General features: G+C 35.7%; 1 protein-coding gene across 7 annotated transcripts in view; it reads left to right on the top strand.

Moving 5' to 3' along the window:
• Positions 1–26,695, top strand: part of THOC2 (THO complex 2) — a 128,522-nt gene that overhangs the window by 80,619 nt on the left and 21,208 nt on the right. For all 7 annotated transcript variants that reach the window (XM_023517396.1, XM_023517397.1, XM_012809661.2 and 4 more), the window contains 16 exons: positions 6,093–6,134; positions 6,550–6,680; positions 6,781–6,882; positions 10,599–10,683; positions 11,684–11,777; positions 12,204–12,284; positions 13,851–13,947; positions 15,995–16,112; positions 17,037–17,216; positions 17,983–18,147; positions 22,508–22,783; positions 23,855–23,996; positions 24,437–24,594; positions 25,498–25,626; positions 25,969–26,100; positions 26,195–26,379. In XM_023517396.1, the coding sequence (XP_023373164.1) occupies positions 6,093–6,134; positions 6,550–6,680; positions 6,781–6,882; positions 10,599–10,683; positions 11,684–11,777; positions 12,204–12,284; positions 13,851–13,947; positions 15,995–16,112; positions 17,037–17,216; positions 17,983–18,147; positions 22,508–22,783; positions 23,855–23,996; positions 24,437–24,594; positions 25,498–25,626; positions 25,969–26,100; positions 26,195–26,379 (2,117 nt within the window). The remainder of the gene's footprint in view (positions 1–6,092; positions 6,135–6,549; positions 6,681–6,780; positions 6,883–10,598; positions 10,684–11,683; positions 11,778–12,203; positions 12,285–13,850; positions 13,948–15,994; positions 16,113–17,036; positions 17,217–17,982; positions 18,148–22,507; positions 22,784–23,854; positions 23,997–24,436; positions 24,595–25,497; positions 25,627–25,968; positions 26,101–26,194; positions 26,380–26,695) is intronic.

Raw genomic sequence — 26,695 nt, 5'->3', positions numbered from 1 at the left:
ATTGTTGTTTGGCAGGCCTGGGCTGGATTCGAACCCGCCACCTTAGGTGTACATGGCTGGCGCCTTAGCCACTTGAGCCACAGGCGCCAAGCCAGATGAGAGAAGGATTTCTTATCTTTGGTTTCCTGTAGTTATATGTGTAGTTTTTAAATTTAATTAATTAATTAATTAATTTTAATTGAATGGTAACTATGTACATTAATGCACTTCTAGGGTACAGTGTGGGGTTTTCACACACAATCCGAAACACTTCCATCAAACTGGTTAACATAGCCTTCATGTCATTTTCTTAGTTATTGTTTTAAAATGTTCACATTCTACTTTTAGATTCACTTGTACCCTTGTAAGATAAACCTCAGAAGTGATCCCTCCAATCCCCCTCCCTCCACCCATCTCCCCATCCCTCTCCCTCCCCTCTCCCTGTATTCTTAGGCTGTTATTAGGTTATAGCTTTCATATAAAAGGTATGAATTAGTTTCATAATAGGGGTATGTACATTGGATTCTTTTTCTTCCATTCTTGTGATACTTTGCTAAGAAGAACATTTTCCAGCTCCATGTGAACATGAAGGACATAAAGTCTCCATCTTTCTTTATGGCTACATAGTATTCCGTGTAGTTTTAATGTGGTAACATGATTCTGTGTAGTTTTTGTTGGGCGAGGTATTTATCCTGCTTGGTGTTCTAAGCTTACTGGATCTGTGGTTTAATGTCTGTCATTAATTTGGAGAAATTCTCAGTCATCATTTCTTCAAATATTTCTTCTCTTTCTTTCTGTCTTATCCTGGTATTTCAATGGTAAATATGTTAGCTTTTTTTTTTTTTTTAAGTCCCACAGTTCTTGGATATTTTATTCAGTTTCAGTCTTTTTTCTCTTTGCTTTTTAGTTTTGGAGGCTTCCATTAACATATCTTCAAGCTCAGAAATTTTTCCTTAGCCATGTCCAGTCTGCTAATAGTTCACCAGAGTTCATTTGTTCTGTTATGGTGTTTTTGATCTATAGCATTTCTTTTTGATTCTTTCTTAAGATTTCTGTCTTATAGAATTCTTATAGTGTAAGAATTATCTTACACTGTCCATCTGTTCTTGATGGAATCTGTTTTATCCTTTTGAACCCTTAGTATATTAATCATAGTTGTTGAAATTCCTGGCCTAATAATTCAACATTGCTGCCATGTCTGAGTCTGGTTCTGATGCTTCAAATTGTCTTTTTAAAATGGTGTCTCTTAAGAGCTATATATATTTTTAAATTTCAGAATATTAAAGGGTACACAACTGTTTTGTATTTTAGTATGCTTTGTCATTTTTTTCTTGCTAGCTGGATATGATGAAAGGTGAAAGGTACTGCTGTAAATGGGTCTTTAGTAATGCGGTGGTAGGGTGTTGGGAAAGGGAAAGCACGTTATAGTCCTATAGTTAGATCTTAGTGACCCTGTGCCACTGGATTGTGAATTTTACAAGTGTTTTTTCGTCCCTTCCCACCCTTTAGGTGGGATAGGATGATTAGAATGGGCTGGATTTGGGTATTTCTCTTCCCCCAGGTCAATTAAGGTCTGATAAAACTCCAGCAGGTTAGGGGTTTCTCTTAAGGTTAGAGAATGCTCTGGCAAATTTTAAAATGGTTTGTTTTCCCTTCCTCTTGCTTAAGACCAGCCTGAGTTGGTGGTAAAACTCAGAAGTGTGTATGTGGGGGAGGGCCCACCTGTGACTGGGTCCCACTGCGGTTTTTTTTCTACTCTCAGACTTGTCTATACAAAGCACCCAGCAATTCATCAGTTATAGTTGGGGTTTTCTATCCTGGGCACTGGTTCCTGCAAAAGTTTATGCTCCTGTAAGCTGTGACTCTCTGCATTTGCCCACCTGTCTCTCTAATTTGGGGGGCAGTGAGTTGCCCTGTGACCTCACTTTTCTTACAGATCTAAGAAGAGTTACTGATTTTTCAGTTTGTTCATCTCTTTACCTGCGAAGACAGAATGGCAAAATTCAGGCATATTACATGCCAATCTGGAACCTGGAAGCCAGAAACTATAGTTAAAGATGATAAATTCCTTGTTGCTTTTTTTTTTGTATCCAGCTGACCTTAATGGATTATTTATGATAGTAGTAACTAATATTAATTGAGCTCTTACTCTGTGCTATGCTCTATTCTAACTGCTTTATTACATTAGTTAATTTAATCCTCATTGAATCCTTTTTTCTCTGTATTACTTGTCTCAGGTCACACAGTTAGTATGGAGACAGAATTGTGATTTCATTCCTTGCATTTTGGCTTCAGATCTGGCCAAGGTCAAAATCATCATGCTCTGCTATCTATACAAATGTGGTACATCTGAAAGTGAAGAAATGATAGGTCCTCTAAATTTTGCATTTCTTATATTATATCTGTATTAGCAATGCTTGTTATGTTTTTCTCTGGGATCTCCCTTTTCATCCTATTTATTTCTAAGCTTTTCTTGTTTTGAGTTCATTTTCAATATTTTTTTCTATAACCATATATAGAATCTACCTATGTCCTCTGTATGGTACTTTCTTCCAGACCAAATTCATTTTGTTTTTATATGCTGTTTTTGCATTATGTTTCCATAATTGCCATTTCTTTCTTTTTATCTTAATGTGGGTAGCTTTGTTCAGACTTTATATTCTTTCTTATGTAGGGTGAGTGGATCTTCATACCCTTTTCACTTTATGTGTGATTAGTCCCCGATCCTTCCACGTCTACTATTTGAATATTGGTTTCTGTTTTCAGTTTTTTTCTGTAGTCTAGGATAGGAGAGTAAATGAGTTTGGCTGAGGCTAAGTATAGCCCTCAGAGGACTTCAGTTTTGTTTTCTCCTTGGAGATCCTTTTACCTACCCTATAGTAGGCACACCCAACCAAGTGTGTATCCAACTTTCTTGGTTTTATTCATTTATTTTTTTTTTCTTCACACATCTAATTTCAATACCTTTATAAGATAGTAAGACTTGACACCTGGCTTGTTCCTCTACTCAGAAGGGTTTTTCCTAAAGCAGTACTTATCTTGCAGGCCACATTCCTTGCCTAAAAGGTTTTATTGACTTAACCTTCTTTGCTCACTACTACTTCTGGGGATTGGTTAGAGGCAGAAGCAATATTACATTATCTGTGGTACTAGAATCTTGTTTGGGTTCCCTGTTCCTGAAGTTAATGGCATAGGTTCCTCTTTTCTTGCTTGGTTTCTGGTGATGAATTTTCGGGCATTAAAGAAAGCATACATTGTTCATTGAGTTAGGGATTGGAGGACAGAGATTCTATGTATATGCCTCACTCTGCCATCTTAATTCATTTGTCTGGATGTTATCAGCTGTTAAATTCCTTGGTTATTGTCTTCTCAAAATTGAAGAATGAAAGCAAGAGATAGTTTTTAAGTAGCAAGCAGCAAAATTTGTTAAAGCAAAATTTCACTGTTCAGGAGGTTAAGAACGGGCACGTGTCAGAGCAGACTGTGGCCCTGGAGTTTCTGTATCATCCCTTTTTCTCCTGTCTAGCCTTTCTTCCTTCATGATTTTATCTCTTTCACTTTTTTTCTTGACCAAAGGAGATGTCTCCTTCCTGTCACGGAGTAGGGGAGTTTTCCGTCTTATATGTTTAGGCCTAAATGTGTTGTGGTACCTATGGGTGGGTGGGGGGTGCAAATTGTAATATATAATGTGCCTTCTGTTGTTTCTGTTATGTTTCTTGTGACAGTTGTGGTTACCCTTATCTTGTTATCATTATAGTATGTTCTCTCTTACTCAGTATCCCATTCGTTTATGTTGCTTGCTTTCATATTTTCTCTGTTCATGTCTCATTTTTTTCTTTTTTTTGAGATGGAGCCTCAAGCTATCCCCCTGGGTAGAGTGCCATGGCATCACGCTCACAGCAACCTCCAACTCGTGGGCTCAAGCGAGTCTCCTGCCTCAGCCTCCCAAGTAGCTGGGACTACAGGTGCCCGCCACAGCGCCCAGCCATTATTTGGTTGTAGCCATCGTTGTTGTTTGGCGGCCTGGGCTGGGGATTCGAACCCGCCACCTTAGGTGTATGTGGCTAGCGCCTTAGCCGCTTGAGCCACAGGCGCCGAGCCAAGGTGTTGTCTTAAGTAACCTTTGCAATAGTTAGAGGTTGGAGGTACTAAAAATAGGTCATTAGAAATACAAAATTTATCTAGTTATATCTATAACTTCTCTATTTATTCCTTGACCCTCCAAAAGGTCTCTTTGTGGTAGACCTACATTTTTTGTGTGTGTCCAGTTCTGTTATATAGCCTCATTAACTACTCTGTTTTTATAGGGCAATATTGGAACCTGTTTTGGGCCATTCAGCTGATGGCCTGTGTAGGCATAAAAACTCATTTGCTAATAGTACATTGGCAGGAATAGTTTTAATCTTTAAGAGGTGTCATTTTCTCAAAGATAGGAACTCTGTCCTGTTCCTCTTTGAATTCCCAGTGCCTGGAGCCTAGTTAGTAATGCGTGAATGAATGAATGTCTCTTGTTCCCTCTCCCTCATTTCTGTCCCTGTCCTTTTTCCATCTGACATGCAATGAAACTTTTAGTATTGTATTACATGAAAGGAGAGTATCATACTTACTCTGAATTAAAGAGCAAATTAAATTCAGAAAGCATCAAGAGAATGGAATTTATCTACTTGCCAAATAAAAACAAAATTGCTTTTATTTGCATGTACTGTTTGATTTTTTTTGTATGTCCTTTCTATGTTTAAGAATTTGATAGGAAGGCCTCTTACTGATCTAGATGGCTTCACTTTACTTCCTATATTTCTTTCTGTTTAAACTTTTCTTATAAAATTGAAAAAACTGACACACAGACATTAGAAACTCATATGAGTTACCTAGAAAGGGAATTAGAACAGTTTAGTAACTAAGAAAATGTTTTATTTTTATGGAAAAACCATGTGTGGTTTTATTTTGTATCTTTGATTCATAGTATACCAGGAAAAGAGTAGGTTAGCTGCCTTAATCTCCAACATAATATATCATAAACCTAGTTTATGATGGCATTCCTATATTTCTACCTTCCAGTGTATACCAGTATGCCACCAGAATTATGTGTTTCCCCCTAGAAAACTGGGTAGCTTTTTTTTCAACCAGACCACTCCTTGTTAATCCAATTCCTTATTTGCTGACCAGGATAGATATATACGTTGACTTAGTAAATTGTTTCTGTGAAAGGGAACCATACCTTTTTCACCTGCCAATTAAATAAAAAAGTGAATGTATGTATTTTCCTATAAAAGTAACATGGTAGGCCCCAAATTAGCATTATGTTAAAATGTAGCATGTGTTTGACCTTCCTGTGATAATATCCATTAAATTATTCAAGCTCTAAAACACATACCCTTATCTACCAAGAAATAAGAAGCTTGTTAGTTGTATATTAGTGTTTCCTCTTTTCTCACTTGACATTGAGCTATATCCTTCCCAGAAATCTAGATTGTCTTTAGGTAAGTATCACTATTTCATTTTGAATATTCATTCATGTTGTTAAACATCACTTCAAGGGCCCATCTGCAAATCATTAGTATAATATGGACCCAGGCTTTTCCTTCAGTTTACAAGTTAAGCAATAGTTTTGTCTTTGTCAACAATGTTGTTAATATTTTGGGTTTATCTTTTAGTCAGGGCTTTGGTAGTAATGAATTACAATATAGCTTTACATTTCTTTGTGTTTAATTTTGGTTTTGCTTTCATTGCTTTAGTGTTTGATTTTTAATAATCCTGTAGAGGAAACCTCTAGAGAAATGTACATGTATTATCATAAAATTATGGTGCTGGTTACAATTTTATGATAAATAGATTAGTTTTAAGATGCTTTGGATTGTGATGATTGAGGTTGAGAAAGATTGGCTTATAAAATTGACACTTAAATTTCTAACCTACATCATTTTTGATATCCATGAATTTTAAGTGAAATTTAAAGATGCTAATTGACAACAGGGTACATTTAAAAAACTTTGTGTGTGTAAAAAGAAATCAATTCACAACCACATGCAAGTCAAATATTTTTCAAATGAGAAACTAAATTGTGACAATATAATTTTAACCTTTTTGCATTTTACTAATTTCTTTAACTTTAGTTTCAGTCTGATGGAAGCAAACAAGAAGATAAAGAGAAAACGGTAAGAGACTAGAAAAATCAAATTTGCCTAAGTACAGCAAATTATACATTTTACTGTGAACACACTTTAATCATCTGTGTGAATAACTATTTTATACTGTAGATGCTGAATGTGGCTTTTGGCAGCTCATACAGAGTTACCTTTTAAGGTGTGTGAGGTTGAATATGTTGAGAAAGGAAGAAGGATAAAAGACCCTTGTTCCTTGCTACCCCTTTCCTTCCCTCACCTCATTTTCTGTCTTAGATGGAGAAACTCAAATAAGCATTGTATTAAGGGCAGAGATGGGAGTGGGGAGTTAAATATTGCATATTAAGAGATTAAGAAATGCTGTTTTTCCCAAGGCTGTCATAAATTTATTGTTGAGTGGATTAATATGGACTTCTTACTGAAATAATTTTTCTTCCTTTCTTCTTAGGAAGTTATTCTTAGCTGTTTACTTAGCATTACTGACCAGGTACTACTTCCATCTCTTTCTTTGATGGACTGCAATGCTTGTATGTCTGAGGAACTATGGGGAATGTTTAAAACATTTCCGTATCAGCATAGGTAAATACATATATTTTCATGTTTTTAATGACTAATAATTCTAGTATATTAACTGCTGAGTGTTCAGCTTTTTCTAATTTTTGTTTCATCATTTTTTAAGATACCGTCTGTATGGCCAGTGGAAGAATGAAACTTACAACAGTCACCCACTTTTAGTAAAAGTTAAAGCTCAAACAATAGACAGAGCTAAATATATCATGAAGTAAGTTTTAATTTATTTTTTCATATTAACTTAAAATATGTCTAGATCTGTTTCACTTTCTTTCAATTAACTTACATCTGAGTTTCAGTTTTGTGAAAGCCTGCGAATATTTGCTAATGTTGTAGCTGATGATATATGGCAGAATGACTATCAATTATGGTTTTAGCTCATTTTGACTACCAAGCTAATGTTTTCATAGTTGTCATTTTATATAGGTGTAAAATCTGAGCGGTGCCTGTGCCTCAGTGGGTAGGGTGCCGTCCCCGGCCAAACTGCAACAAAAAAATAGGCTTTGTGGCAGGCGCCGGTAGTCCCAGCTACTCAGGAGGCTGAGGCAAGAGAATTGCCTAAGCCCAGGAGTTGGAGGTGGCTGTGAGCTGTGTAACGCCATGGCACTCTACTGAGGGTGATAAGTGAGACTCTATCTCTACAAAACAAAACAAAACAAAAATCTAATAAAAATCCTCTTTAATGCATCACATAAGGTGGGGTTTTTTTAAAAGACAGCATGCTGTGGCCTTCGCTCAATTTGCATATTACATTTAATGGCTTGTGCAAGGTAGAGTTCTAGGAATGTGCTCTGCCACAAGTGAGCATAATAAATATTTTTAATCTCTTAGGAAGCTCTAATGGAATTATGTAAAACTATCTACATAGGGAACCAACTCTTAGTTGATTGAACTGAAATCAAAATAAAAAATCGAATCAAATCAATTTTTCCCTATTTGTGTGCTTTCATTTTAACATCTTTAAAAACATTAGAGTGATATTAATTCTACTTTCAGGTGGACTATGTGGAGTTTAATTACGAAAATTGTATACTTCAGATTAGAATCATCTTAGATACTAAAATACACTGCTGTATTGCAAGTATTCTCAAAATTATTTGTTGTCAGTTGTTATATAAATTCATGGTAGTGGTATGGTTGATCTAATCAAAAGTAGTTCATTTTCTAGCTCAGCTAGATTTAACAGTATGTGATAATATTGTCTTTGTCTAAATGATACTGTTTCTGGTCATAGTCCATTGAGAAAACAGGCATGTACGTGATCACAGTCTGGTTTAATAGGTGCTGTTACAGAGTAGGTCCAAAGTGCTATGGGGGGATCAATGAGAGAGTGAATGATTTCACCCTGGGGAAGTTATGGGAGGAGATGATAATAGATCTGGTGCATCTGAAAGATTCTCCAGATGCAGTTTGAGTTTAACAACAGCAGCTAGTATTTGTGGAGCCATTACTATGTGTGCTAGACATTAAACTAAGAATGGTGTGTGGATTATTTTATGATACATTAAATATTATTAAATTCCTTAAATCAGTCTCATTTAGTTTCTTCACCCCCATACCTTAGTTCTTTTATCTGGAACATTACAGTGATTTGTATGTTCTCTTACATAAAAATCCTTTGGTGGCTGACCTTTGCCTGCAGGTTATATGTTAAGCTTTATGGCATGGGGGTTATGTAAGCAAGAGATCTTCCATGATCTGTCCCTCTCTACATCTAGCCTAATTTCCTGCCAGTTCTACCTCCGACTGTACTGAGCCTACTTATGTTTTCCTAAGTATACCATGATCTCTTTAGCTTCTCTTCCTTTGCATTTTTTTCGTTTCCTGTTTGTACAGGTTTTCCCTCACCTACCTATTCCCTCTCCATCTGGTGACATCCTTAAAGAATAAGCTCCAGTGTCACCTCTGTGAAGCCTTCCCTAGCAGCAGCTGCCAGACACAGTTGATTTTTATCTGTGCTACCACTTTTCCTTATGCATGTAATGCTATTCAACACCCCTTGGTTATGTTGCTATGATGGTTTTCCTTTTTTTAATTATCTATTTTCTTGACTAGTACATACATTTAAACAGTTAAATTTTAGTAAATATAAAAAGATAGGTAGTAAAAAGTCTTGGACTGGGTGTGGTCACTCACATCTGTAATCCCAGTGCCTTGAGACCAAGGCGAGAGGATTGCTTGAGGCCAGGAGTTTAAGACCAGTTTACACAACACAGTGAGACCTGTGTCTATTAAAAAAAAGTCCCTTGTTGAAAACATGAGCTTGCTATAGGGCATTCAGTAATTCTACCAATGCTCATTGTGTTCCATATGCCAGATACCATGGTAGTTGGAGGGAATAACATAGTCAAGAAAATATTCCTTTAATTTTTGTTTTTTATTTTTTTCCTTTTTCAGGGTGATGAGACAGAAAGGAATGAACTAAAACACATAGAGAAGTTAGCCTTAGCAAGTAAAGGGGAAGCACTTGATATAGCAGGATTAAGTTTGAAAGCAGGACAGAATACTGTATAGCCAATGTTTAAAACTCATGGTGTCTGTTCTCTGTGAAACAAAATGGAAGAAAACAAATTGGCCATGGAGAATGGGAAAGGGAGCCAGGTGACAATAAAATAATTTTTATTGATGGTGTCAGTTTTGTCATAAGAAGCTTCTTAAGATAATTATAGCAAGTTTGTCACTTGGAGAGTAACCCCATTCCCTGAATTATAAACTGAATTTATAATTTACTTCATTATGTTTTCATTCCCAAACACTTTCTTCCTGTCGCTCTAACTTTTTCAGGTTTCTAGATTTATTATGTAATAATGGCATCAGAATAGTTTAAAATCTTGTCTAATTTTTTTTTTTTTTGAGACAGAGTCTCAAGCTGTTGTACTGGGTATAGTGCTATGGCGTCACAGCTCACAGCGACCTCAAACTTTTGGGCTTAAATGATTCTCTTGTTGCCTCAGCCTCCCAGGTAGCTGGGATTACAGGTGCCCGCCACAATGCCCAGCTATTTTTTTTTTTTTTGGTGATGTTGTAGTTGTCATTGTTGTTTTAGCTGGCCTGGGCCAGGTTCGAACCTGCCACCCTCCGTGTATGTGGCCAACGCCCTGCTGACTGAACTACAAGTACCCACCTTGTCTAATGTTTTTAACAGAGAATTTCATAGATACGCATTTGCAGAATGTTGGTCAAAGAATGAACAGAGTAAAAAATGGAGAGGAAGAAAAGAAACAGAACTTATTTTTTAAAAAATATTTATTTTAGGGCCAGTCTTGGTGGCTCATGCCTGTAATCTCAATACTCTGGGAGGCCAAGGCAGGTGTTTGCTTAAGCTTAGGAGTTCGAGAGCAGCCTGAGCAAAAGTGAGGTTGCTGTGAGCTACGATGATGCCACAGCACTCTACCCAGGGCAACAGAGTGAGACTTTGTCTCAAAAAAAATTTTTTTTTGAATATGAAGCAGAGAACTTTCCATACTCAGGATTGCAGCATTAGCTATTACTCTGTTAGGGTAACTGAGCCATATGGCGTGAGCTATTTCATTGTGTTACACCAAATTTGATATATTAATCCCTAAACTGATAAAATTAGTTCTAAATATAAAATAATTATTATTCTCTATAAGAAGAGTTTTATGTACCCGTGGAGTACATTAAGAATTTTAAGGATTATTAGACTATTATTATAAAGTGGAAATATATTGATATGTATAATTTATGTTATAAATGTTAAGCATTTAACATAAAATCTCAATACCTTCTGGGAGAATACCTAACCAGAATAGCTCATGCCCTGTCATAAAGTATATGATGAATGTGATTATTTATGACATTTGGAAAAGAATTGCTTCTCCTACCCCCATGATGTAACAAAGCTATCAGTGTTAGGAGAAATGTTACTTAAGGTGATCCTTGACACTTTTTTTTTTTCTTTTGCAGGCGCTTAACAAAGGAAAATGTGAAACCTTCTGGAAGACAAATTGGGAAGTTGAGCCACAGCAATCCAACCATTTTGTTTGATTATGTATGTTTCGAGGTTAATATTATTTTAAGGGATTTCTTATTTTGTTTTAAGATCAACACAGGTGGTAATACAATGAGGTTAGCAAATGAAGCATTATAAGGTTATGCTAAAATAGAATTATTATGCAATATGTTTAACACATTGACCTACTTTTCTAGGTCTTTGTAACAGTGCTACTATTATAGATAGTCTAATGTTGTTCACCACATTTTGATTTCTAGAAGCATTACTTGTTTTTAGTTTTTGGAAACATTTGAATTACATTTGATTGTGATTCAGATGTGACACTATTCATATTTAGAAAGAGATTTCTAAAGCACTTTGATATGAGACTAGCCTCTGTCATGTCAAAATCCCAAGTTTAGACTCCCTGGAATTATTTTCTATTTGGTGAAGGTAGCCTGAAATATTCTCTAAGGCAGCAATAGAATGGTAGTTTTTATATAAACAGGAAATGATAGGAAATCACCTTTTGAGTCAGTCTTGCATTTATTAAATTGAACCTGAACATAGTGCAGTTTCTTATAGAATAAGACTGTGATTAGTGCATTATATTTTATTAGTATCTCTGAAGTCTTATTCATATTTGGTATTGGCTTATATAATGAAATTTTATACCAAATTGGAAAGTTGTTACAACCAAGATTCTGTAAAATACCAGCAGCATAAAATCAAATTGGAAGCTATAAAAATAAACTAAATATATATCTAGATTCTTTGAAAACATAGCTGACACAGTTTATTAGTGTAGCACAGTGTTTAGGGTACTTGTCTTTGTATCCAGTAAAGCCAGATATGAGTCTCCCCTCTGCTTCTACCCAGCAAATAATTTAACCTTTCAGTTTATAAGATATCTACTTCTGAACAATGAAAACCAAGGGAACCACTTTAATTATAAGCATTCTTTTTCCTTTTGAAAAACAAGAAGTGTAGCCATTGCTTGGTGCAGTAAAAGCCCTGTTTTGATTAATGTCATCTATTCTTTGTTTCCATCTTTCAGATCTTGTCACAAATACAGAAGTATGATAACTTAATAACACCTGTAGTAGATTCATTGAAATACCTCACTTCATTGAATTACGATGTCTTGGCATGTATCCTTTCAAGTGAAGCAATACACAGATTTTACTTTTCATAAATCTTAATGGTAAACATTTTATTTTCATTGTAAGTTCCTTTAGTAACCATCTGAGGTTGATTCAGGTGGCAGATCTGAAGTATGGCCAGTTGATAGTAGTTTGAGAGTGAATGAATGTATATGTTTGTGTGTGTCTTTATGTAGTATAAAAGGAGAGATGTTAGGTTTACCAAAAATCTTGGTATAGGTAAAATCTACTTTGCTTGCTAAAAGATGGGAAGGAGGCTAAAGAAGAAAGTTGGCACTACAATGAGTGTATTTTTCAATAATTTTTAATAACCTGAAGCAAACAATCATTTTTTTAAAGATATGTCATATTATTTTTTAAGAGTCTTTGTTAGAGATGTAATGGCTTAAACTTTTTTTCCTTAATGTATGAAAGATTGCATTATTGAAGCTTTAGCTAATCCAGAAAAGGAGAGAATGAAACATGATGACACAACCATCTCAAGCTGGCTTCAAAGTAAGTGTTTTTATTTTTCCAAAGATGAAATTACTATCTGTAGTAATTTTCCAGTTATACGTTCTATTACCTATGTTTGCAGATGTTTAAGAGCTTATTTGTTACGAGTTTTGAGAATAGCTACTCATCTTGTTCTACATCAAGTCACTTGGCTGTGTAAGGAGGTTCATATCATAGTTACTCATTTTTGTAATTCAAGAGACTATAATAGAATTTGGATAAGCATTACTGGGGAGGTGAAAATCTCCTTCTCCTTAACTAACATTATTTTAGAGGAGTTGATCTTAAGGGAATTAGTCTTACTTCTTCCTCTTCCATCCTAAGGTTCCAGGCATCTTAAAAGAACAAAAAACTTGGCTGTTTAACCAAAAAATCTGGCCACAGTTCTTTTCTTTTCAAAATGCCTTTGGTTTCTAGCAGCCGGTTTCTTTTCTTTCAAGCTATTGTATCTTTCAGCCTATTGTAACTGAATCTTTTTGTTTTTTTGTAACTGAATCTTGCAGTGGCTCCCTATTGTCCTTTAAAGTCTGAAATCTCTAAAAAGTCACATGAGTAAAGTTCTTTTGAAAAAAGTTTCTTAATCACTATTTTAGCCTCTTTTCTCCCAGTCTTCTAGGTTCCATTAATACTGAACTACTTACACTTTATATGGTCCTTTGGCACATGTTATTTTTTCTGTTGGGAATACCCTTCTATGGCTAGTTATCTCCCACATTCCATTCTTTTTAGATTTCTATTTTTTATTAGATTTCAGCTTAGAGATCACTTCCCTTGGAAAGCTTTCCCTGTTAATACTGTCACCCACAAGTCTGAATTAGGTGCTTTCTGTTTGTATTCCCATGGAACCTTTTACTTATAGTTATTTCAGTTTACTTTTCTATATCCTTCACTAGATTGAGCTGTGTGAAGGAAGAACCTGTGTTTTGTCCGGTATCATTTAGGTGCTTAACAAAAAATTGTGGAATAAGCTATAGAGTACTTGACTTTACTAGGATCTCCTAGTCTTTTATTGACTGGGGTTCCTCTCTATTAATGATAAAGACTATTGGTTAAAATCAGTCTTTTATCTCCCTATAGATCTTACAGTATTTGGCCTATTTCCTTGCCCCTCTACAACTAGTAGCATATTCCTTGATAAAAAGAGAATTTTTTCTTGACTCCAACATCCAAGGGGTGGGTGTTCTGCTGTTTTAAGTTTCTGAGTCATCTGTAGGATTTCATTGTGTTCTAATGTCGTGTGTTCTAATGTCATAGATTTTGGAATTAGGCTACATAGGTTGAATCACTGCTCTACTTTATACTGAGTACATGACCATGAGCAAGTTATGTGACATATCTGTTCTGAATTCACCTCACCAATAGCTTTATACCAACCTAACATGATAGTTGCAGGTTAACTGAGGAAATCATCATAAAGTGCTTAGTGCAGTGCTTAGCACATGTATGTTCAATAAACATTAGTTGTTATTAATTGTAATAACAGTATTCAATGGCATCAGCTATATAATATATGCTTTTTCTTTTATAAACTGTTCTTACTCCTATTTTTTATTGTTTTTCATATAGGTCTGGCTAGTTTCTGTGGTGCAGTTTTTCGTAAATATCCAATTGATCTTGCTGGTCTTCTTCAATATGTGGCCAATCAGCTAAAGGCAGGCAAAAGGTATTCATAGCAAATTATACATAAATGAAATTCAATAGAGTACGTCTGATGGTATTAGGGCATTGAGATTGCTATTATTCTGAAAGACTACTTACAGTTGTAGACTCAAGTAGAATAGTTGCTCACATACTTGATAGCTTAATACATAGAGATTTTTTTTTTGCAGTTTTTGCAGTTTTTTGGCTGGGGCTGGGTTTGAACCTGCCACTTCCAGCATATGGGACCGGCGCCCTACTATTTTGAGCCACAGGTGCTGCCCCATAAAGAGATTTTTTTAAAGAATAGATGTTATATTTGACTATATATGTTAACTCACTAAATTTATTGGTTATATATGTTAATTCACTTTTTTTTTTTTTTGAGACAGAGCCTCAAGCTGTCACCCTGGGTAGAGTGCCGTGGCATCACAGCTCACAGCAACCTCCAACTACTGAGCTCAAGCGAGTCTCCTGCTTTGCCTCCCAAGTAGCTGGGACTATAGGCGCCCACCACAATGCCTGGCTATTTTTTGGTTGCAGCCATCATTGTTGTTTGGCAGGCCCAGGCTAGATTTGAACCCACCAGCTCAGGTGTATGTGGCTGGTGCCTTAGCCGCTTGAACCACAGGCACTGAGCCTGTTAATTCACTTTTAATTATTTTGACTACCTATTTTGTACCCATTAGTATGTGACTAATGTGGTATATGCATTGTATATCTTCTTATGACAAATCTTACTGCACTGTTGACTATGTTGCTGGGCAGTGATTGGACTTTTATTACATTGATTATCTAGTGGAAACAGTTTGTTTATTTTGAGGGGGTATATAGTATCCTTAAAGCATAATTAATTTTTGAATTTGAGCTTTAAAGATATATAAGGGTTACATACCTCTTGGATGGTGTCCTCTTTTCTTTATAAATACTGAAGCTTGACTGGGCACTCATAGTCAGTGGTTAGGGTGCTAGCCACATGCTATAGTCCCAGCTACTAGGGAGGCTGAGGCAAGAGAACTGCTTGATCCCAAGACTTTGAGGTTGCTGTGAGCTATGACACCACTGTACTCTACCGAGGGTGACAAAGTGAGACTCTGTCTCAGTAAGAAAAAAAAAATAAATACTGAAGCTTATTTTTTTCTGGTTTGATACTGGTGCTTAGAGTTCGAATTATTATATATGTGCAGTAAACTGACTAGAATCAAAGAACTGGAGATTGTTTACAAAATCTTCTTGGTAAAAAGCAAACAAAAACTTATAAGCTGTCTGGTGTTCCAAACAAGTATTACCTAACAATTCTTGACATATTCCTTTTTTTGGTTTGGGGAAAACTTTTAAAAAATATTTAGGCTCAGGATTTTATTAGCACATTGCTATCACTCATTTCTGTACATTTTACTCTTCTCTGTTTATAGACCAGGAGAACATGTGTTATTTTTAGTCTATAACTCAGTTTTCTTTATTGTGAATACTGTTTTGTGACCATTAAATTAGAACATAATTTAAAGAAAAGATAAAATTGTTTCATTGGTACTGGCATCCTAATTTGCATGTGGGTCCTCTCTTTTATAAACTGTCTTTAGGAGAAGTGAGGCAAATTGAGAGAACAAGCACTTGATAAGAATCTTAGAAAACTGTTGCTTTAGAGAATGCATTTTTAGGAATTTTAGGAGTAAAAGACTGTGGTTTAAAAAAATTGTGTGTGTGTGTGTAGGTAGAGGGGAGGAGAAGGGAGGGAGGAAAAAAATGATAAAAGAAACATAAGTACAAATGTTAATAGGTAAACTTGGAGTAAAGGGTATGTGGGTGTGCTTTGTACTGTGTTTGTTTTTTGTATCATATCTATAAGTTTTAAATGATTTCCAAGTAAAAATAGTTAAAACATATGTATCAAATTATTTTTCAGTATAGTTCTAGGAATGCTGTTCCTTAGAAACCACTTAAGCCCCTTCTCTCATATTTATAGTAAGTAATATAGGAATTCTCAGGATATTAATTATAGTATATTATCACATTTATATTTGAAGTTTTAACCATAGACTGTTCCTGATTTTTTTTTTTTTTTGGAGTAGTTTTGACCTGCTTATATTGAAAGAAGTGGTACAAAAAATGGCAGGAATAGAAATTACAGAGGAAATGACAATGGAGCAATTAGAGGCCATGACTGGTGGAGAGCAGCTAAAAGCTGAGGTGAGAGTTGCTATATTTGTTGATCAACTTTTTAAATTCATAGTGTGTGCATTGTCATAGTAAAGAATCCAACTAATGTATGAGTACATAAAACCAAATATCAGAGCCATATATACCTTCCTGTCATAGCCACTCATAACCTCTCTTTTTAAAAAATGAGATATGCATTTGGGAGGATGAGGCAGGAGGATCACTTGAGCCTGGGAGTTTGAGGCTGTGGTGAGCTATGATTGTACCATTGTCCTCCAGCAGAGAGAGAAATACTAGTTATTTTAACCTTTTTTAAAAACTAAAAGTGTAGGCTCGGTGCCTATAGCTTAGCAGCTACGGTGCTGGCCACATACAATGGGGCCAGGGTTTGAACCCGGCCTGGACCTGCTAAACAACAATGACAGCTGCAACAAAAAAACAGCCAGGTGTTGTGGTGGGTGCCTGTAGTACCAGCTACTTGGGAGGCTGAGGCAAGAGAATTGCTTAAGCCCAAGAGTTCGAAGTTGTTGTGAGCTATGATGCTACGGCACTTTATTGGGGGTGACATAGTGGGACTCTGTCTCAAAATGTAAGGAAAATAAATACCAAATCTGTGATCCTCGATATCCTTAAGTGCTATAAATCTTTACATAGTTGGTGTGTTGAATCTGTTCCATACTAAATGAAGACTAATCCTTTATGAGGGATTATGAGGTTGAAAATGTAAAATATGCAGAAGTGTAAATACAATTGACAATTGTCTTAAGCCAGTGACTATGATTAGTAATAGTGTCACTAAAATAAATTTGTGAAGAAGGGGAAGGAATGCAGAATATAGGAGTTTTTTTTTTTTATATTAAGTATTACAACTCAACTTTTTTCTATGTCTTTTTCAAATCAGGTGACATGAATTATGTATTGTACACTGGTAAATTTGTGTTTTCTCTTGTGTAGGGTGGTTATTTTGGCCAGATTAGGAACACTAAAAAATCCTCTCAGAGGCTAAAGGATGCGCTATTGGACCATGATCTTGCTCTTCCTCTGTGTTTGCTTATGGCTCAGCAAAGGAATGGGGTAATCTTTCAGGAAGGTGGAGAGAAGCATTTGAAACTTGTGGGAAAGCTCTATGACCAGGCAAGTTAAAGTGGGTTTTATATTTATGTAGATTTTTTTTTAGTCCTGACAAAGGAAAATAAAGAATGTGATATAATTTGAAAAATGTCATTTTTCTGCATCTTGTAAGTGTAAAACAGCTCTAATGTAAAATAGACATTCTAGAAATAGGGCCTGTTTCCATGCAAATATGGCAATTTAGGAGATGTTTTAGGAGATATTGTATGTAAGGCTTTCAATTAATTGGGAATTCTAGCATTAAATTCCTGCACCTTTATTTATTGCTCTTATATCTTTCCAGTATATAAGAACTCTGAAATTTTAATCATAAAAGAGATGTTATCTCCTTTTCTCCCTTTTTATTGTAGTTGGTGATAAATGCATTTTGTGGCCAATCATAGATATTGGTACTTAATATTTATAAATATATCCTATAAATAGTTTATCTCTTTTAGAGATGAAGGAATTGATTTCTATGCTTTAGTTATTATGTGATTTGGGTAGATAAATCCTACTAAAAGTGATGAACAATGGCTTGGAACTTAAGAGATCCAGTTGGCTATTAAAGCCTTGGATTATACAACCTACGCAGACCGTGGCATCTTTTTTAATAATACAATTATCTTTATAGGTGGTTTCTAAAGTCCTCTTAAGTTACAGAATTGGGATTATTCTTTATTAATCAAGATATAGTTAAAATGATGTGTCTTAATCATCTTCTTAAATATTTGTTGATTTTGTAAAATGATGGCACATCTTTTGTTTTTGTCTTATTTTAAAAATTTAGTGTCATGATACCCTGGTACAGTTTGGTGGGTTTTTAGCATCTAATCTAAGCACAGAAGATTATATAAAGCGAGTGCCTTCAATTGATGTGCTTTGTAATGAATTTCATACACCCCACGATGCAGCGTTTTTCCTGTCTAGGCCAATGTATGCACACCATATTTCGGTAAGTACAAGTATCTTTGAAGTCATTCAATTATGATTCCAAATTATTTAACTGTTATTTGTAAATGCATTTTAGTTTGACATAGATATAGTTTATGTCCTTTGGAGAGTTATTCTTTTGTTAATATTCATTCTGAGCAATATACAATGCAAATGTCTCTTTTTAACCCTTTCATTGCAGAGAGCTCAGAAATGAAATGTAAGGTTAAAATAAGCCTTACTGGTTCATTAACTTTCCTGTTACTTTTCTACTAGTTGTTCAGGTTGATGTCTTATGGACCCTCTAGAACTCTAGTTCTCAAGTGTTAGTATAGATGAGAATCACTAGAGAAGCATCTTAAGAGTTTAAAATCTCATGTCTCAAACTTCTAATTCAGCAACTTAAAGGGAGCCTGGGAATTTTTTTTTGTTTTTGAGGCAGAGCTTCAATCTGTCATCCTGGGTAGAGTGCTTTGGCATCATAGCTCACAGCAACTTCCAACCCCTGGGCTCAAGCGATCTCCTGCCTCCGCCTCCCAAGTAGCTAGGCGCACAGGCGCCTGCCAGAATGCCCAGCTATTTTTTGGTTGCAGCCATTGTTGTTTGGTGGGCTGGGCGTATGTGGCTGGCGTCTTAGCCACTTGAGCCACAGGCACCAAGCTGAGTCTGGGAATTTTTTAATTAATTAATTAATTTATTTTTAAATAAGCAGTAGGTGATTCTGATACATGTAAATTTAGGTATATCACTCTGAAGAATACTTCTTTTGACTCCAGGGAGTCCTATTTCCTCAGTGACAATATCCTTATCAGATGGCTGACTTGCTGTTACCTGTACTGCCTTCAAAGAAAGATGAAGAGAAAGACTTAACACTTCTAGTCCTCTAAAATTTTTTGCCTTCTCTATTATGTAGCTTCTAGAAAGGTTATGTTCATGGTTTTTATTTCCTCTCCACTTAAATGAAATCATTCTAGAAAGTCAACCAAAACAAACAAAAAACTGCCTAGAACTACACTGGAACCTTCCCCACCATAGCATCCCAGTAGTGACTGTACTGAGAGTCAAGTAAGGATGTAGGAAGGAAAGAGATAGTTCATCTTCACCTGTCACCTGGACTGTTCCTTCAAAGCAATAATTTCTCATGGGAATTTACTTTTCCTTTCCTCTCAGGGCCATGGTAAGTCCTATGGAAACTGTGGTACTTCCGTACTGTTGACTAGAGCTCCAGCATATTCTTTTATTTTTCTGTAGGCTTGGATTTTGCCCTTCTGTTTATTTGTTGTTTTTAAGACAGTACTGTAGAAGATTTTCACAACAGATTTTGGGGACAAGCTTGGTTCTTTCTCTTCCACTATAATTCCTTCTTTGTTCCTAGTAAAGGTATAGAACTGTATAGTAGGTAGAAGTCTGCAAAAAGATGCTGAGAAATTTGGAGTCTAGATTGATCATTTAGTTAAGAATCTGCTGTTAGTGTTTATGTATCAACCGCTACAGCCTCCCACTTTCCTCCAACTAACTGTTAATTTGACTTAATTATCACTTTATTAACATTACACAACAATTCCTGTGCTATGTGCTGTAGAGGGGAAAGGGGGATAAGGGAGTGGTGTTATGCCTTGTTTCCCCCTTTAGAATCTCTCAATCTAGAGAATTATATGCTGTCTTTGTGTAGTTTATATCTTGTGTTGTTGCCCCACCCTACAGTAGATCAATCTCAGCTATACAACAGGGAACCTGATTTCTAGAATGACTGAGGTGGGAGAATTGCTTCTTCTCAGGAATTTTGACCTGCCCTGTGCTATACTGAGAAGTGAACACACTAATCAGCGATATTGAACCCTAGCAAACAGGAACACTTTTTGCCTGAGATTGTCTGAATTTTTCCAGGTTAGAAAATGTAGCAGATCATTCTTACTATTAGCTACCTTTTCTCTAGTCTGTGTAAAATAATTGTTTTTGTCTTTTAAGAGATATAAAAATCTAAACAAAGAAATGGCCTTTTCTTCTCAGGGTTGAGGAAGAAGACACTTCTTTTACCAGTAGTCCACACTCTACTCTTTGGAAGGGGAGTTCCTTGACAGCCTTGGTTGTACAGGATGGGTGTCCAAGCTGCCCTAGGGATCCTTGCCTTGGGTGAAAGCCTCTCTCGAAGAGCCTTTGTATTAGATACTGTGAGGTCCCCTCCATAAACTGACTACCAGCAGGCTCTCATGAGAATAATTGAGCCAAACCCCTCTTAGATTCTTAGGCCAACTAGAGATCTTTGAACAGTAATCGGAAGTTCAGCAGTAATTGTGGATTTTAGTTATATTCTATACATCTAGTTCCCCAGGTGATTTGAGATATATGAAAGTTTTATACCTCTCCATTTAACTGAAGATGTGAGCTTGAAGTAGGAGTTAAACTGACTTTAGGCAAGGAAAAATATAGCCATGCTTTCTGATCAAGCCTATTTTTCGAACGAGATAGAGATTAGCTGGGTGCCTAGCTATAGAAGTCACAGATTTAGAACCAGAGGACTAGGGAAACTGGAGCTGTGATACAACCCTGTCATACCTACCACCTAATTTTTAGTTTTAATTATTGAGACACATTTTGAGACAAGGGTATAAAAGAGAGGCTTTTCCCCAGCTTATATTCTAGATTTTGCCCAAATCAGGTAGCTAGGCTATCTTATGCAGATAGTGTCAGCACTGTTGTGTTCCATGTTTTATTAGACCCTTAGTAGATATTGTGTTGCTTACCTAGATTCATATTAATTAATTTCAATTAAGACTGCTTTTTAAATTAAAAACCTTTGTTGTCCTAGCTATTATTTTCTATTTCTCAGCTGTTCTTTTCTTATTGTCTGATGTAATTGGGACCCCTCTCTCATAAATAATTTTTTTTGTAGTTTTGTCACTTGTGTGGTTGTTATAGTTATCAGCATGCTCTCTAAAATGGGGATAATAGGAGTTAAGTCTTCCTACTATTACCTCATGTTCTGCTTGAAATACCCTTTGGAATAAAGAGAACTTGTTTGGTACACTTTTAGTCCAGGGAGGCTGTGAATATAACCGCACCCAGGGTACTCAGGAAGGCAGGCAGGCAACTGGGCTGTAAGTTACTGAGACACTTTTGCCTATCAGAGTGCAAAACTGGAAGCAGAACTTTTGACCTCTGTCTATGTCTTCTAGTTTTGGGTTGCACATTTAGACAGACTGAATGATTTAGGTGATTTTCTTTTTCTTTTCTTTCTTTTTCTTTTTTTTGGCCAGGGCTGGGTTTGAACCTGCCACCTCCAGCATATGAGGCTGGCGCCTTACTCCTCTGAGCCACAGGCACTGCCCTATTTAGGTGGTTTTCTAACATTTAAAAAAAAATCACTCATTTTAGAACCTAGTCTCTTAGGTTTATCTTAAGGATAATGTATAAGCCAAACAAAATTTTCTGGGTCCGAGCTCTTTTATTTTAAAGGGACTAAATGACATGAAACAATAGTAACAACTCTTCTTTGTGTTACTTTCTTTGTTTTATGTTTGGTACATGTATATGTATGAAGTAATAATGCAGTCCTCCTCACTGGGCTAACATTTTCTTTTATACAGTTAAGAGTAAGGCCTTTCTTTGACTCTTCCCTCAAATTAGGATAAACCAGTCAGGCCAAGGAAGCTGCAGTGTCAGTTCTCACATGCTCTAAACTTCAGGATACCTCAGTCTTTAAGAGAAAATTTTATTTGACTTAATAGTAGAGTAACCAGCTGATCCTGGTTTGCCTGGACTTTGCTACTTTTAGCATTAAACCATTGCATCCTTGGGAACTCCTAAATCTCCAGCAAACTCAAACAGTTGGTCACCATACTTAGTAGTCTTATAGTGACTCTCTCATAACTCTTCTTTAGTACTGATCCACTTCTTAATTGATACATTATAATAATTGGTAGGGATTACATGTAGTGATACTACATTTTGTTCTGGTTGGCTGTTACTGGTTCCATTATGCCTCTTTACTAAAGTTAAGACCATCTGTTTGATTGCCTTGACTATCTCAAAAGCAGGACTGGAAGCACTGCATGTTCAATCCCCAATACAACAGTAACTAAGAAGGAGTGGGGTAGGGACGCACATACCCTATTCACTTACTCAGCAGGTCAGATTCAACAGAATCTTCTGGAAAACGTCTAGTCAGCACACAGGACTAAAGATTAGAACAGTCTCCAGGGATGATTTATCTTAAAATAAATGTTGTGGGTAAGAAACTAGAATTTCTATAACAGTTTTGAGATTGATAATCTTTTGATTCTTTAAAAGGGGATATGAATTTTTATACTGTGAAAGTGAAGGCTATAAATTATGTTGTGTATATGTATATGTGTGCATGTGTTTTTGCTTTTTATCTCCAGTCAAAGTATGATGAACTTAAAAAATCAGAAAAGGGAAGTAAACAGCAACATAAAGTTCACAAGTACATAACATCATGTGAGATGGTGATGGCTCCTGTCCATGAAGCAGTGGTCTCCTTACATGTTTCCAAAGTCTGGGATGACATCAGCCCTCAATTCTATGCCACATTCTGGTCATTGACAATGTATGACCTTGCAGTTCCACATACCAGCTATGAACGAGAAGTCAATAAACTTAAAGTCCAGATGAAAGCAATTGATGATAATCAGGAAATGGTAGGTTTTTGTTGTAGTAGTTTAAGCATAATAACTTTATGGTATGAATTCAGTGCTACCCGGTAGCTCAGCTTCCTTAAACCTAAGATTTTGTGGATACATAGTATTTTCTTAAGTAGGTTTAGTGGTAACCTCTCAGTGGGTTGTCAGGGACTTGGTCGATGGGTGGGGTTATGATTAATCAAAGAGTATTTACTTTTCTACTGATGAATATGCTAGTAACTTAAAGTGATCTGTATGACTCTTAATTTGTAAGAGCAGTAGAAGTTCGTAATAGGAGAAAACTTACTGAAAAACTGAGTCTGGGCAGGATTTGAAGGTAGATTAGGTTTGGAAACACAGAGGCAGGTAGGTAGGTCATTGCCACGTTCCAGCAAAGTCAGGATGTAGTGTGGGGTTTAAGGACGCCACAACTGCACTTTTACTGCAGGTGAGTATGCTTAGTGATACATTTGAATAGTTAGGATGGGGCCAGATAATGTAGGGCATTGAAAGTCAGGTGGGAATGTGCACTTGGTAAAATTGAGAGCTATTATAGATTTTGACCAAGGAAGTGATAATGGTAAAAAAAAAAAAAAAAAAGATGTTTTTAAAAGATTATTTGAGCTAGCTGCTTAGAGGTAAGGGAAAAAAAAGATTATTTATGATAGCAGTACGAAGAATGCTTTTTTATTGAGGAAGGGACTAGTCACCAGCTAGGTGACTTTTTGGGTAATACATTATGTGAGGTATCTAAAGCATGGACTATGGAGAGGGTAGTAGGAAAGCCCAAGACATGTAAATAAGTAGGATACACGAATAAAGGAGAATAAAGAGTCAAAGAAGACTCTATACCTAAGACTAATAGTACCAGCAATGGGAAGGTAGCCTGTTTTGATGGTGTGTGAACACTTGATAACAATGATGTGGATGTGTTGAATAGAGATGAAAGCAGTACATTCAAGTGGATGAATTATGCATCCATGTTGAAGTAATTACAACATATCAGCATTTATCTCTTCAAATTTTTTAATTAAAGGAAAGATGGTAATGTGCATATAATTAGAAAATTATCTAACTTATACTTTGTAGCCTCCAAATAAAAAAAAAAAAGAGAAGGAGCGCTGTACTGCCCTTCAGGACAAACTGCTTGAAGAAGAAAAGAAACAGATGGAACATGTGCAGAGAGTCCTCCAGAGATTAAAACTGGAAAAGGACAACTGGCTTTTAGCAAGTAAGCTGTTGGAATTGTTACACTTCTGTTGCTGGTAAATTAACAAAAGCAAAACTTCATAACTTTGAAGGTGTTGAAGTGTATTTTGTTTGTGTTTCAACTCAGTGTTCACCATTCCATTCTTATTCATTAATGCAGAATCACATGTTCACTGAAGGAACTTAGTTTGCTGATAAAATTAATCATAACCACAATACTAGCAGCATCTTTCAACTTTTCTGTATAAGATCAAATTTCTGGAGAAATTGTAGATAGAAAAGTGTCCACAGAGTAAAAGCAATATAGTCTTATCCCAGGCATGACCTTTTGGTTACAAACTATAAATAGTTTGTGGTTTTATAGCAATCTCTACACTAAAGTTAATATGTTGTCATGTTTAGTGGCCTTGAGGCACATGAGGAAGAAGTTTACCACTTAATATATTCTTCCCTTATTTTTAGAATCTACCAAAAATGAGACCATCACAAAATTTCTACAGCTGTGTATATTTCCTCGATGTATTTTTTCAGCAATTGATGCTGTTTACTGTGCTCGTTTTGTTGAATTGGTACATCAACAGAAAACTCCAAATTTTTCCACACTTCTTTGCTATGATCGAGTAAGTTCTTTTTATTGCAACCTTTAAAACAATTCTCACACAAAGATAGCTAAACATTATAATCTATAGCGGTATTATTGTGTGTGTGGTTAAAAGCATGAATTCAAGAGCCAAGTGCCTGAACTTGAATCTTAGCCCTGCTACTTTCTAGCTATATCATCTTTGGCAAGTTATTTAACCTCTCTGTGCCTCAGTTTTCTTATCTTTAAAATGGGATAATAGTATCTGCTTCATAAGATTGTGAGGATTAAATGAGTCACTACATATAAAAAACAATTCAAGTAGTACCTAATATGTATATAAGCATACAAGGCTAAACTGTTATCTCAGCATTTGAGTTTACATATTGTGTCATAGTAGGTAGAACTCTCTTCACCCTTAACCTTCACTCCTCAAAAAACAAAAAAGCTTACACCTTTGTTTGCATATACATAAAAGCAGGGAAGCTTTTCAGTATGGTCATATTCACAGATTTTGCATCTGGCTTTTTTCTTACATTAAATTACTATAATTTTTGGTTTAAAAGCATCATGTATGGTACAGCATGCCAGCTTCTAATTTCTGTCAGCTTTGCCTCTGCTTACTGTCCCCCTATTTATAGTAGTATGACTAAGTCTTTAAGAAGTTATCATGTAATAATAATGATAGTTTTTTCCCGTGTCATTGTAAATCAACTTCCTGTATAAAAGTCCTTTTTGGGGGGAGGGGTTGCTTTATGAATGTGCTCTTTCCCCACAAAAAGTAAAATCTCCAAATGTCTCTGCAAGTTCGAATAAAGGGGAAAATATATTTTGACTAAGCTTAACTGTTTATTAATATTTGCTATAATATGATCTTTTAATGTTTTCCAACTGATTTTGACTCTGATTTGCTTATATTTGTTTAAACATTTTTTTCCTGTAGGTTTTCTCTGACATAATTTACACAGTTGCAAGCTGTACTGAAAATGAAGCTAGTCGATATGGGAGATTTCTTTGCTGCATGTTAGAGACTGTGACCAGGTGGCATAGTGATAGAGCCACGTATGAAAAGGTATGACTAATAAAATCTCTACTGTTTTGCTTATGTGCATAATGACCACTTCCAGTAATCTCTAGATTGTTCAGTTTTAGAAAGGAAGCTGAGTTTAAGATTCAGCTGTAAAATAGTGTTTAGAAGTGCAATTAGTTCATTATTAAAAGTGTTATAATATCAAACTGACATTCCAAACTAAATACTATTGAATAAGCTGAACCTTTCGGTGAAAATTGCTTGTCATCCAAATAAGCATGGTGTTCTTACATGGAAACATTGCTCTATTCTAATGTTTCAACTTTGGCTCTTTTGTAGGACAAATTTTTTTTCTTTAAAAGTGACAAAACTTTTTTCTCTTAGGAATGTGGAAACTATCCAGGATTCCTTACCATATTACGGGCAACTGGATTTGATGGTGGAAATAAGGCTGATCAATTAGACTATGAAAATTTTCGACATGTTGTACATAAATGGCATTACAAACTTACTAAGGTAAAAATTGGATTTTTCAAAAGTGTTTTTTTCTCCTTATACATTTTCTTAAAATGTTTGTTGTTTACGTTTATACTTAAAATGTTTGTCGTAGGCATCGGTGCATTGCCTTGAAACAGGCGAATATACTCACATCAGGAATATCTTGATTGTGCTAACAAAAATACTTCCTTGGTACCCAAAAGTTTTGAATCTGGGCCAGGCTTTGGAAAGAAGAGTGCATAAAATCTGCCAAGAAGAAAAAGAGAAGAGGCCAGATCTATATGCATTGGCTATGGGGTAACAACATTATACTTTAATGTGATTTATAAGACTAGATGACAGAAGGATTCTGAAGACTTTAAAAATGTTTTACAGTGTTGAAGTTTATCTTCTGCCTTACTTCAGGAGATTATGGGAGATTATGCGATCATGTCCCCACAGGCTGGTGAGAGTTGTCACTTCTGATTATCAAATTCCGGTCTATACTGGATGATAGTTTCAAAAGTCATAAATAATATTTCTCAATTGGGAGAAAATATAATTTAGTCATTGCAGTGGAGTTATCAGAGCTTTAAGAGCAGAGAAAAAAAAGTCCTCTTAGTTTATAGATTAG

The sequence above is a fragment of the Otolemur garnettii genome, unplaced genomic scaffold (assembly GCF_000181295.1).
Source record: "Otolemur garnettii isolate 467f Iridium unplaced genomic scaffold, OtoGar3 scaffold00110, whole genome shotgun sequence".
Lineage (NCBI taxonomy): Eukaryota > Metazoa > Chordata > Mammalia > Primates > Galagidae > Otolemur > Otolemur garnettii.
Note: the sequence above shows the minus strand (reverse complement) of the source record. Positions and strands in the feature narration are given on the sequence as shown.